At 48.9% G+C, this 11,654-nt stretch overlaps 5 protein-coding genes across 5 annotated transcripts; 2 read left to right on the top strand and 3 right to left on the bottom strand.

Moving 5' to 3' along the window:
- Positions 1 to 92: 92 nt before the first annotated feature.
- On the bottom strand, positions 93 to 1,188 carry PENARI_c040G00268 (uncharacterized protein; the record flags this gene model as incomplete). The annotated part of the gene is made up of 2 exons (XM_022637059.1): positions 93 to 152; positions 844 to 1,188. Coding segments are annotated over 2 exons (405 nt in total), but the record flags the coding sequence as incomplete, so codon positions are not given.
- A 222-nt stretch (positions 1,189 to 1,410) lies between these two features.
- PENARI_c040G09324 (uncharacterized protein) lies at positions 1,411 to 2,669 on the bottom strand (the record flags this gene model as incomplete). Its single annotated transcript, XM_022637083.1, has 2 exons — positions 1,411 to 2,573; positions 2,645 to 2,669. The coding sequence occupies 2 exons, from the start codon at positions 2,667 to 2,669 to the stop codon at positions 1,411 to 1,413; spliced, it is 1,188 nt and encodes a 395-aa protein (XP_022483064.1).
- Positions 2,670 to 6,139: 3,470 nt separating this feature from the next.
- PENARI_c040G01596 (uncharacterized protein) lies at positions 6,140 to 8,032 on the bottom strand (the record flags this gene model as incomplete). Its single annotated transcript, XM_022637062.1, has 8 exons — positions 6,140 to 6,348; positions 6,405 to 6,548; positions 6,613 to 6,706; positions 6,757 to 6,813; positions 6,871 to 6,960; positions 7,017 to 7,253; positions 7,314 to 7,654; positions 7,714 to 8,032. The coding sequence occupies 8 exons, from the start codon at positions 8,030 to 8,032 to the stop codon at positions 6,140 to 6,142; spliced, it is 1,491 nt and encodes a 496-aa protein (XP_022483083.1).
- Positions 8,033 to 8,893: 861 nt separating this feature from the next.
- On the top strand, positions 8,894 to 9,590 carry PENARI_c040G06822 (uncharacterized protein; the record flags this gene model as incomplete). Its single annotated transcript, XM_022637077.1, has 2 exons — positions 8,894 to 9,091; positions 9,147 to 9,590. 2 exons carry the CDS (start codon positions 8,894 to 8,896, stop codon positions 9,588 to 9,590), a joined length of 642 nt encoding a protein of 213 aa, XP_022483054.1.
- A 384-nt stretch (positions 9,591 to 9,974) lies between these two features.
- PENARI_c040G03061 (uncharacterized protein) lies at positions 9,975 to 11,029 on the top strand (the record flags this gene model as incomplete). Its single annotated transcript, XM_022637065.1, has 3 exons — positions 9,975 to 10,031; positions 10,096 to 10,472; positions 10,537 to 11,029. The coding sequence occupies 3 exons, from the start codon at positions 9,975 to 9,977 to the stop codon at positions 11,027 to 11,029; spliced, it is 927 nt and encodes a 308-aa protein (XP_022483080.1).
- Positions 11,030 to 11,654: the final 625 nt, after the last annotated feature.

Raw genomic sequence — 11,654 nt, 5'->3', positions numbered from 1 at the left:
GCACCCCCGTCATCCGTGGACACAAAGCCTAAAAAGCGATGCCAGTCGGTGCTACTAAGCCGAAACATCTCACGCCGGTGGGCCGTCGTACCAGGCTGCTCGGTGATACCACGACCGTAGATCATGCCGGCAACGTGCGATGAATGGGCCGCCTAGAGGTCAGCAATATGACCCATCCATTGCTCAGCATTCATGCCCTCTTCGTCATCCTCTTGTGAAGCCTCGGCTCGCACGTCCTACTGCGTATTATTGGGAAATACGCTAGACGGCCGCATAAAGCGACGGCTAATGCCAATAGCAATATCCCGGTAAGCATTCAAATTAATGGCTTGACCATTAAGCCCAATGGTGGTTTCCCGCTTTAGCACTTCACGGAGTCTCTCAGATGACCAATCTCGGCCAGTGCCAGGATCGGGACCCCAGAGGTAAGCTTGACGTATTTTACTAAGTCCAAAATTAGTAAAAACTCAAAAGTGATTCAAAAGTAATTGAAGACATTGAGAAATTAGCAAATTGGCAAATTGGGAAATTGAAAAATTGAAAAAACTCACCTTTTGATCTCCTCCACGCCATCAGATCTCCGCACCTTCGCTACGTACGCCTCCAATCGCCGTGTAAATGGCAATACTAGCCATAAATAATGGACCACAAGCTCTCCTACCTCCCGGGGTAAATAGCGATGAATCACCTTAGTATCATTGGATGCGTAAAACCCCTTGTGGTATTGTGAGACGAATGCAACGAGCCCGTCCTCAACGAATACGTTGCGACGGCCCCCGCTATCGGTATTGCAATGCCGAATGCTTAATAGCTCGGGTGCGCGAGCCGGCTGGCACCACTCACGTGAATAGCAATGGCAAGCTTCTCACGGAAATACGCTACCCGTTGGAGGTATACGTTAATTGCTGCCATACGTAGACGACCGGCACTACTCTCGATGAATCGCTGCCGTACGGGGCTGCCGTGCTGCCGGAACCGGCCGATCAGCCATTGCTCTCCCTCGACGGGCCATGGCGTACGGGTGTCTTTCAAAAAATTCCACCCGTGGGCTGTCTCCGTGGGATCGTCGTAAATTGCCTGCCATGGAATAGTTGGAACTGACCCATTTTCGCTAAATAGTAGCTCATTGTGGAGAATCTGACGTGCCGAGCTAATGAGCCCGTGGATAAACCCACGGAAGTCACCCATTGTGAAATTGAATTGCTGGTAAAGTAGCTGGTCCTAGTTCATCCAGCCGACGTGACCCGTAGTGGTGCTATTATAATAGATCTTTAACCCATACGTCCGTAGATCTAATAACCATTGAATTGGGCTATTTGTTCCACGGACCATGAATTGGCTGACCATCTCAGCTACCCACTCTCGAAATGATCGACGGGTCTGCCGTTGAGCCTGGGTGAATTCAATAAATTAAGATGACTGGCTAGCCGTGGGTGGCTGAACTAGGCCAGTTTCAAAATTGTAAAATGGATCCTCTGATGTCTGAAATTCAGGTGAATCTAGCGGACTCTCGGTATCCCAATCACCTGCCATTTGATGCTCCGCTAGCTGATATAGCATTGCCTCCGCCGTAGGATCCAATTTCAAAGCCTTATGGACTACCATAAAGCGTGCGATCTTGATCAGCTTCGATAAAATAGGTGGATAGCTCTCAGCCGTACGCCAGCCTGACTCTCCACGGCCGAGCACTGCCGTAGCACAAATTAGCGCGCTCTCATAGTCCTCGACCTTAATGCGATGGTTCAATAGCTCAATACAAAAATTGAGACACGCTAAGTCAATGGGTGCGAGGTAAAACGGGGATTCGGTGCTATTTTGCTGATTCGCTAGTGATTCGCTAGCAATTCGCTGCGTGGGCTGATTCTCGGTGCCACTCTCTAAATACTCACTCTCTGAATGCTCACTCTCTGAATGCTCGCTATTATCGTCTGAACTAGCTGAACTAGCTGTGGCTGAACTAGCCGTGGCTGACCTAGGTGATGCGCCCGGCTGGGCCAGTTTCCAAAGCGAGTTCCACGCAGCGCGCTGGCGCCTAGTAAATTTGTAATTTGGACTAGCCCATTCATGCGTAGCCTGCGTACGAGTGAAAAACATCAAAATTTGCTGCCATGGGATGGTGTGTCTCTCAATGTTATCGGCATCCATATAAGCTTGTAGCGGCTGGTGCGGTAGTCGGTCGCGCTCCGTACGTACGGCTTCGGTGCGAATTGTATGGCTAGTTTTTGTACAAATCAACTGGCTAATTCTCGCGACAGCAGCCATTGCATCCCATATAGCACTTGCCGCCATTTCAGTCGGATCGGATGAATCGCCGTCGGGTGCGTGGACGCAGTCAATAAGGTGCTGCGGGTCGATTCCACGGAGGTAGACAGCCCACTGCGTACGACGTAGCCATAGATTCGCATCATCGCGCTCGCTAGCTTCTATAACGTGAGGTAATTCACTTTCCTCCGTAAAAGCTAGTTCAATTTCATCAATAAGCCGGTCGCCGACCTCGGTCGCGGGCATTGAATCGGCCTCAGCAATAGCCTCCGCCCCGAGCGTACGCACGCGAATATAATAAGATCCTGGCCCTTGGATAAATACGCGCTAGCATCTTACGATGCGCGTAAATTGCTGAATTTGCTGCTCAGCCTCCGATAACCCTTGTTGCCGCCGACGGCCGCCATAGTTAACGGGTGCGACCTAGGCATGGCATTTACGCCAATGGTAGCGTAAGGTCCCAATAGAACGGGCGATAAATTAACAAAATAGGTCCTTTTCACATAAAATACCATCCGAGAAAACTGGCAAATTAGGAATTGGGTCATTTACCGCGGTCGGGGGCTGCCATTCATCGCATTCATGCGCCCGGTCGGAGGTTTCAACAATATACGTAATTTGACGTGCCACGCGTATTGGAAGTCGATGATTCGCCGATTGAAGGTGTCGTAAGACCTCTCTCGGTCTAATAGCGTGCTCGCATGTCTTACACACGAAGACTGGGTACGTCGAAGGTTGGTAAAAAAATTGGGTTGCCATAATTGATGGTGTAGAGATATATAATGACTATAGGTAATATAAGATAAAACTGAGGAAAAAGTGAGACTTGATCTCTAGTAAAATAGGCTAGAAAGGAAGTTAGATTGAATTCAATAAGTGCTAAAACCCCTCTTTTAATGATCGAGCCCCCGTGACTATTATTACCAAGCATTATTTGAGGTGTTTTCATACATCTACAGTGTTATAGTAGCGTCTTTGGTAGTAAAGGTACGCCGTAAAGGTACAAAATGCCGTACCCCAACAAAACATCTCCGATTTTCAATCGGCTATTTCTCGACAACTATTAGACTGTGCATGCTCCGACGTGAATCGGAGATAAATCAGGTGGTCTATTATAACTGACCAAATTTCAGACCGATTGTAGGTCATTAGACCTTAGGAGTCAGGGTGGCCCCACTTTTTATGTCCCATAGTGAAGGTCAGGCCCTAACCTCGAGTCAGCCCTGACTCCAGCACCCCCCGTGGGATAGCGTCTTTGGTAGTAAACGTACGCCGTAAAGGTACAAAATCCCGTACCCCAACAAAACATCTCTAATTTTTAATCGCCATTTTCTCGAAAGCTAGGAGGCTGCGTATGCTCCGAAGTGAATCGGAGATAAATTAGATGGTCTATTATAACTGACCAAAATTTGAGAGCGATCGGAGGTCATTAGACCTCTCCAGTCTAACGAGGAAATTAATTCCCAGTCTAACGGGACCCACTTTTTATGTCCCATAGTGAAGCGGCAACCCTAATTCCCAGTCTAATAGACTGGGCCACCCCCCGTGGGATAGGGCCAGCTCCGGCACCTTCTCAGCCGCGTACGAGGGCAAAAACGAAGTGTAGTGTATGTGGAATTCAGGGTCATAGAATGACTACATGTCCTAATAGACCTCGAGTTTAGCTTATTGAATTTAATGGCGTTTTGGTTGAGATAAATGCATTTAAAATGAATAGACCGGTGTAGGTGGCCCACTCGGTAGGGGTGGCCCACTCGGTAGGGAAATACGTTACGCATTAGAAGTCGATAATTAGGTAATTAAAGGTGTCGTAAGACCTCTCTCGGTCTAACAACGTGCTCGCATTTCTTACACACGAAGACTAGGTCTATCGAAGGTAGGTAAAAAAATTGGGCTGCCATGGTTGACTAGTACAATATATATATCGTAATATAATAAATTGCATGAAATTTGACGAATATTGAATACTAGCTTTGGGGTGAAATAGTCTAGAAACAAAGTGAGATAATAGCTAGGGAGCGTCTAAACCCCTGAATTAATTGCTACCCCTCCTAATCATTATAGGCTAGTATTATCGAGGTTGTTCTATTCGTCTACAGTGCTGCGGCGGCGTCTTTGGTAGTACACGTACGCCGTAAAGGTACAAAATCGCGTACCCTAACAAAACATCTCTAATTTTTAATCGCCATTTTCACTATAATTACTAGGCTGTGCATACTCCGAAGGAAATAGGAGATAAATTAGATGGTCTATTATAACTAACCAAAATTTGAGAGCAATCGGAGGCCTCTAGACCTCAGGAGTCTAACGAGGAAAAGAACCTAGAGTCTAACGGGCCCCACTTTTTATGTCCCATAGTGAAGGGAAAGCCCTAACCTGGAGTCTAGTAGACTCCAGCACCCCCCGTGGGATAGGGTATTGACCACGGTTAGCGGCTGCCATACGTCGTATTTATGCGCCCGGTCGGAGGTTTAAACAATATACGCAATTTGACGCGCCGTACGTAGTGGAAGTCGATGATTTACCGACTAGAGGTGTCGTAAGACCTCTCTCGGTCTAATAACGTGCTCGTATGTCTTACACACGAAGACTAGGTCTGTCGAAGGTTAGTGAAAAAATTGGGATGCCATAGTTGACTACTACGATATATATATCGTGATATAATGAATTGTGTGAAATTTGACGAATGTCTAATACTGACTTCGGGGTGAAATAGTGTAAAAAAAACGTGAGATGATAGCTAGCGAGCGTCTTAACCCCTAAATTAATTGCTACCCCTCCTAATCATTTTACACTAGCATTATTAAAGTAATTGGATTCGTCTACGGTCCTGTGGTGGCGTCTTTGGTAGTAAACGTACGCCGTAAAGGTACAAAATCCCGTACCCCAACAAAACATCTCTAATTTTTAATCGCTATTTTCTCAGTAACTATAAGGCTGTGCACGCTCCGAAGCGAATCGGAGATAGATTAGATAGTCTATTATAACTGACCAAAATTTGAGAGCGATCGGAGGTCATTAGACCTCTCCAGTCTAACGAGGAAATTAATTCCCAGTCTAACGGGACCCACTTTTTATGTCCCATAGTGAAGCGGGAACCCTAATTCCCAGTCTAATAGACTGGGCCACCCCCCGTGGGATAGAGTGCTAGGACATCATTAGACCTCAGTAGTCTGGCGAGGAAAAGAACCTGTAGTCAGGGTGGCCCCACTTTTAAAGTACCATAGTTAAGAGCCAAGCCCTAACCTGTAGTCTGGCAGACTACAGCACCCCCCGTGGGATAGGGGACCCGAAAAAGTGGAGTGGGAAGATACTTTTGAACGGGTATGTAGGTGGTTCATTCCTAGAGTCCCAGTTATGAAGTGGTTTCATATACTCCCAGGTCACGTTTTTATATCTGATTCTCCACTTGCTGCCTATAGATCATCAAGTTTATATTTCAAAACTGAATATAAGTTGTTCAATAATATTGCTATCAAATTGTGGAATTCGAAGATCCAAAGTTTATATGAGTAGTTTACGACCTTCCAGCGTGCAATTGAGAAGTTCTGTATCTTGTATGACGATATCAATTTCGAGGGATCAGCCTTATTCTACTGCTGAGGGCTTCTGCAAAATATTATCATGACCTGTACATTATTGCCCTGAAGGACTGGTCCACACCATTTTTGGATTACAATTAGATAGCAATCTCCAATAAAACACTCATTTGGTTGACCTAAAGAACAGTTCCCTACACCACATATATCTCCTCTCTCAACAATCAACAACCTCGAGAAAACTGGCTTCAGTATGGATAGGACACAAGATAGAGACTTCATCGAATGGAGTTGACAGGTCACAAGATCTCAAGAGCCAATGGAACTCGGGTGGCAGCCTAAGTCACGTAGCGAAATCCGGCAGCAATCTGAGCGGCAGTTGGACCACTCTGGCCCACATTTAGACCACGGTCAAGCTTGTTGTTCTGGAGCCGCAGGTAGATGCGCGTAGCAGTTGCCAAGACAATAGCCAATACGGAGGCGGCAAGATTAACCAAGAAGGCGGTAAGGTATCGCGGCGGAGAATAGTAGAGATAGGAGGCCCAAACTGTAAATGACTCGTCAGCGAAACAACCCGCTGCCGCCGAAGTGCTTCGGACATACTATTTGGGGTGTTGCAGACGGCATTAATCATGGCAATGGCCGAGGCACGCTTGATTGACGGTTGTGATAGTGTACCGGCCACCCAGGACAGGACGACGATGGCCGCAGAATAGAAGGATCCCGGCATCAGCATCATGGCAACGTCTATATTCGAGTCAGGGTGGGCTTCTTTTCCGTGAAGACGATGTTCATCGAGTGTTCAACTTACAGCGTGCTGCCGTGTTCAGCGTGGAGATAGCAATGATGTTAGCCACGAGACAGATTACCATTGGATAGATGATGTGAAAGCAACGCTCTTGTTTCTGATGCGTTTTTAGCAGGTTTGGGATAAAGGTGTGGTAGGATGTCGTACCTTGTCGGAGTGGAATCCATTGAGGATCATTGCAATCACACAAAGAACGTAAGGTGGCTGTACAACCAGCGTCAGTAAAGCATACAAGTTAGATATGCAGAGAAGAGGACTGACCGCGGTGAGGCCGTAGGTCTTGTTTCGAGAGTACCCGAGGGTGGCTACTACCGAAGGGAAGAAGTTCGATACGGCTCCCGCAATATAGATCTGTAAGGATGCTCAGTCGCTGGTGGAGAGAGAAGCAATATGGAAGGGCCACAAACACTGTACAGAATTCCCATGAGGAGCCATGTCTTGGGGTCCATCACAGCCATTATGACGCCTTTTTGGGCGCTGACCTCGTCGGCGTTGTCTCGCTGGCCTTGGTCTTCACTAAAGTTCCACAAGAGGCACTCGTGTTCGAGCTTGCTGAAGCCATGCATAGTTTTCAGTGAATTGGGGAGGATAAATGCAAGGAGCATCGCCAGGCCAACTGTGGCAACACCCTCGATCAAGAAGAGCTATAGATTGGCGTATTGAGTACCAGTCCTTGAAGTTTGGAGATCCGGATGGTCACTCACCCATCGCCAGCCTTCCAGGCCATGTTTGCCATCCAACTTCAGGATAGCGACAGCAAAGAGTCCACCAAAGGCGTTACCAAGCTGAGAACCGGAATACAGGATGGCCGTTCGCAGTGCGTACTGCTTTCGGGTGTAGAACAATGACATGTAGAACAGGGCACCAGGGAAGAACACGGCCTCGACAAATCCGAGGAAGAAACGGCAGGCTACAAGACCGGAGAAATTGTGCACAGCAGCCGTACAGGCTGAGAGAACACCCCACAGAGCCATCGAGAAACAGATGTACACACCCGGAAACTTGATTTTACCCACTACAAGGTTAGATGGTACCTGCATGAGAACTGAAATGTACACCATCAGCAGGGAGTCGACAGGGTTGAAATCTAGACTCCGAACGTACTGTACCCAACAAACAAGATGCTGACACAGGTCTGGTACTGCACATCCGTCATATTGAGATCCTGGTCGATGTTGGCTAATTTGGCCGCGGCGATGTTCTGCCTGTCCAGGTAGTTCATGATGTACATCAGAACCATGCAGGGCATGATCCGGGCATCTAGCTTCAACGTCGCTCGCTGTTGAACTTCGGCATATTCAACGGCCGACAGCATGGCCAGCGAGGCTGGTATCACTGGTGGCCGGCTAGCACCGTTCGATTGGCCCTGTTCATCAACAATATTCTCGATCTCCTTCGTATGGGTGCTTTTGCTATCAGTCATAGTGGATGGAAGATGCCAGATGTGGAATACGGCCAACGATTATGATGTTATGATGCATTTGCAAGACATTCGGGGACCGGGGTGGGGCTCCTTTTATGCAGCAACATCCCTTGTGGCCAAGAACAAAATCTAGGCCAGTATATTCTCTATCAAGATGATGACTGCAGTCGGAAAGGCGGGAAAGCTAGAACTATTGCGGGGGTGGCAAGGTTGGGGAAAGGTGGGGGAGGCGTGGGGGCACTCACTGTTAACTGCTGCTGACCCCCATGGTAAGCTCATGATGGTGGCGCACCCGAGATGGGCTGCAAAGAGGCCCGTTCCAAGCTTTCTGAGTAGTCAGAATGCGAAGTGATCCACGGCCGCCCTACACCGGTCGTAACCCCCACGCCTTGCCCTGGAATTAAATTCATTCCTAAAGGGCACGGGACAAGGACACGCGTGGGGGGATTGCCACCGATGATAGCTCCAATTCGTCTGGAGTAAAATCGAGTCAGAGCTGGGGCGTTGCTAACTTCATTCACTCCCACTCTGCTCTATCCTCATCACATATTTCTCGTCTGGGCTAGACACAGAAGACCAAAACAGTGACCGTCAAGCTTATCGTTATTGTGGAAGCGAAGATCGCAACTGTGCACTGTTTGAGATGGCGGGGAATGCTCTTGGGAGATATTTTTCACTGGAGGGAAGGACAGCAATGGTCACGGGAGGAACTCGCGGCATTGGTGCAGCGATCGCGGTTGGACTGGCTGAAGCGGGGGCGGACATAATACTCATTCAAGTAAGGCGATACTGGCCGTTCGGCTTTCGGGATGACTATTCCGATGCGACGCATACTAATGGTCGCAGAGGGATGAGAAAAGCATGGCGACTAAAGGAAGAATAGAGGAACTGGGAAGGAAGGCATGGACTTACACATGCGATCTGGCCTCAGACAACGAGGTCTCTGAGTTGACCGCGAGATTGATTCAGGCTGGACACGACATCAGCATTCTGGTCACTAGCGCTGGCATCCAGAGACGCCATCCTAGCCATTTGTTTCCGAAAAAGGACTGGGATGAGGTAAATTGCCGCCTTTGACCCTATCCAAGCGGCTCTCGTGCTGACCATGAGGTAGGTGCTTCAAGTCAACCTGTCCACCGTCTTCATGCTTTGCCGTGATGTCGGAGCGTACATGCTAACCCGCGAACCAAACGCTATGGGCCATCGCGGAAGCATCATCAATGTGGCCAGTCTGGTTTCCTTTCAGGGCGGATTGACTGTGCCTGCTTATGCCGCAGCAAAAGGTGGAGTGGCACAGCTCACTAAAGCACTCTCCAACGAATGGGCATCTAAGGGGGTCAATGTCAATGCCATTGCACCTGGCTACGTGGCCACGGACATGAACGAGGCCTTGATCCAGGATAAAGGTCGGGCTGCCAGCATATTGGCCAGAATTCCTGCGGGCCGGTGGGGTAGCCCAGATGATTTCAAAGGGGCGACGATTTTCCTTGCCAGCACAGCCAGTCTCTATGTATCGGGCGAAATACTCACGGTTGACGGTGGGTGGATGGGTCGATAGACTGTAGTAGCACAGACGGCAGCGAAAGGCATCAATACATGCATCTATTATACTCCGCATGGCGAGTTCAAGGAATTGTAGCCGTATGCGAAAGATCCACTAAATTCAAATAAAATAAAATAAATAACTTCCAATAATTACATTCAAAACGAATGGCGTCGCTAGTCCGTTGGCTCTCGGGCGGTTGGCGCTCCCGCTTTCAGTGCGCCTGTGAACCCCCACGCCCTGTCTAAGGTTCACAGAGGGTAATTGTGGCGAGGTCAGAGTCGCAATACTTAAGTTCTCAACTCCCCTGTAATAGTACGGCAAAGTCGACGTGGACGACGTAAAGCATTGGCAGGTATACGGTATTTAGAAACGCAATCATCTGGGCACAACTTCACAATGTCAACAACGACGGTGAAGGCATCCGTTCTCCACGGAATAAGAGACTTGCGAGTGGTAAGGTGGCCGACAGCTCCAAACAAGGCGGGCTCGCAATACACCAGCTGACAGTCGACCTCAGGAGTGGCGAGAGATTCCTCCCCCCGGACCGTCTGAATTGCAGGTCTCGGTGCGAAGCACCGGTATCTGTGGCTCAGACCAGCACTATTACAACCACTACCGCAATGGAGATATCCTGATTCGCGAGCCGATGTCACTCGGCCACGAGTCCTCGGGTATGGTTGAAGCCGTGGGATCGGACGTTCCCGAGGGCAGTTTCAAAGTGGGCGACCGTGTTGCACTAGAAGTTGGCCTCGCATGTGGAACCTGCGAGCTCTGTACGGAGGGCCGGTATAACATCTGCCGTTCGATGAGTTTCCGCAGCTCAGCCAAGTCATTTCCACACTTCCAGGGAACCTTGCAGCAGCGAATCAACCATCCAGCACAGTGGTGTCATCGGTAAGCCAGTTTTATTGCCGTGTCCCGCCGGGGCCAGTTGACTTGGTATCACTGACCACAGTAGCTTACCTGAAAGCGTCTCCCTGACCGAGGGCGCTCTTCTCGAACCTCTCAGTGTTGCTATTCATGGGGTGCGCCGATCCCAACTCTCCGGGACAAAAACAGCACTGGTGCTCGGTGCTGGGGCTGTGGGGCTGTTGACGTCCGCAATGCTGCGGGTCGAAGGAGCCAGCAAGATCGTGATCGCAGACATAGATCCGCAACGCGTCGATTTTGCCACTCAGAACGAGTTCGCTGATGTTGGATTTGCGGTCCCTTTGAAGCAGGGTGCAACCATTGAAGCGAAACTGGCCATTGCGCAGGAAACGGCTAAGTTGGCTACGACCGCCGCCGGTCTGTGCGGTTTTGACGCCGTCTTCGAGTGCACCGGCGTCGAGACTTGTGTTCAAACTGCGATATATGTGCGTCTCACCTCATCTTCTGTCCAGGTTCTCATACCTATCCAGAAGGTCACTGACCTTGCTGTAAACAGGCCTCTCGCCCCGGAGGCAGAGTGATGCTCATCGGAATGGGAACACCGATCCAAACCTTACCCGTATCAGCAGCGGCATTACGCGAAGTTGACCTGATAGGCGTCTTTCGTTATGCTCATACATACCCCTATGGGATTTCCGTACTCGAAAACAAGAGGGAAATAACGGAGACGAAAGAGTCTGCTCGAAGCCTACCCGACCTTTCCAAGTTGGTGACACATCGTTTCGAGGGACTAGATTCCATATCCGACGCGTTCGAAATGGCAGGGAAGAGCGTGGATAATGAAGGAAATCTCGTGCTTAAGGTGTTTATTGAAATGTGAAGGGAATGTTTTCGTTCTGGTGGAGGGTATAAAATACTCTTCCATTCAGGGGTTATTCCAATCCCCAATCTCCAATAACACATTCATTTTGCTGGCCCTAAGAAAAGCTCCCTATATATATCTCCTCTCCCTCAACAAACTCAGGGATATAGTGTGTTGAATACGAATGAGTGATTAAATGTATATTTCAAAGAAGATAATGGTAGCTCTGAAAGGGGAGATACGGCCCAACCAGAAGCTACATCTAGCTTAAATGTATAGTGACTTCTTAAGTGACTTCTTCCACGACCATACAAAGCTAGAGACGATGGGACTTGAAGAATACC

This window comes from Penicillium arizonense, assembly GCF_001773325.1.
Source record: "Penicillium arizonense strain CBS 141311 chromosome Unknown PENARI_contig040, whole genome shotgun sequence".
In the NCBI taxonomy this organism is placed as follows: domain Eukaryota; kingdom Fungi; phylum Ascomycota; class Eurotiomycetes; order Eurotiales; family Aspergillaceae; genus Penicillium; species Penicillium arizonense.
This window is presented reverse-complemented; position numbering and strand designations above follow the sequence as displayed.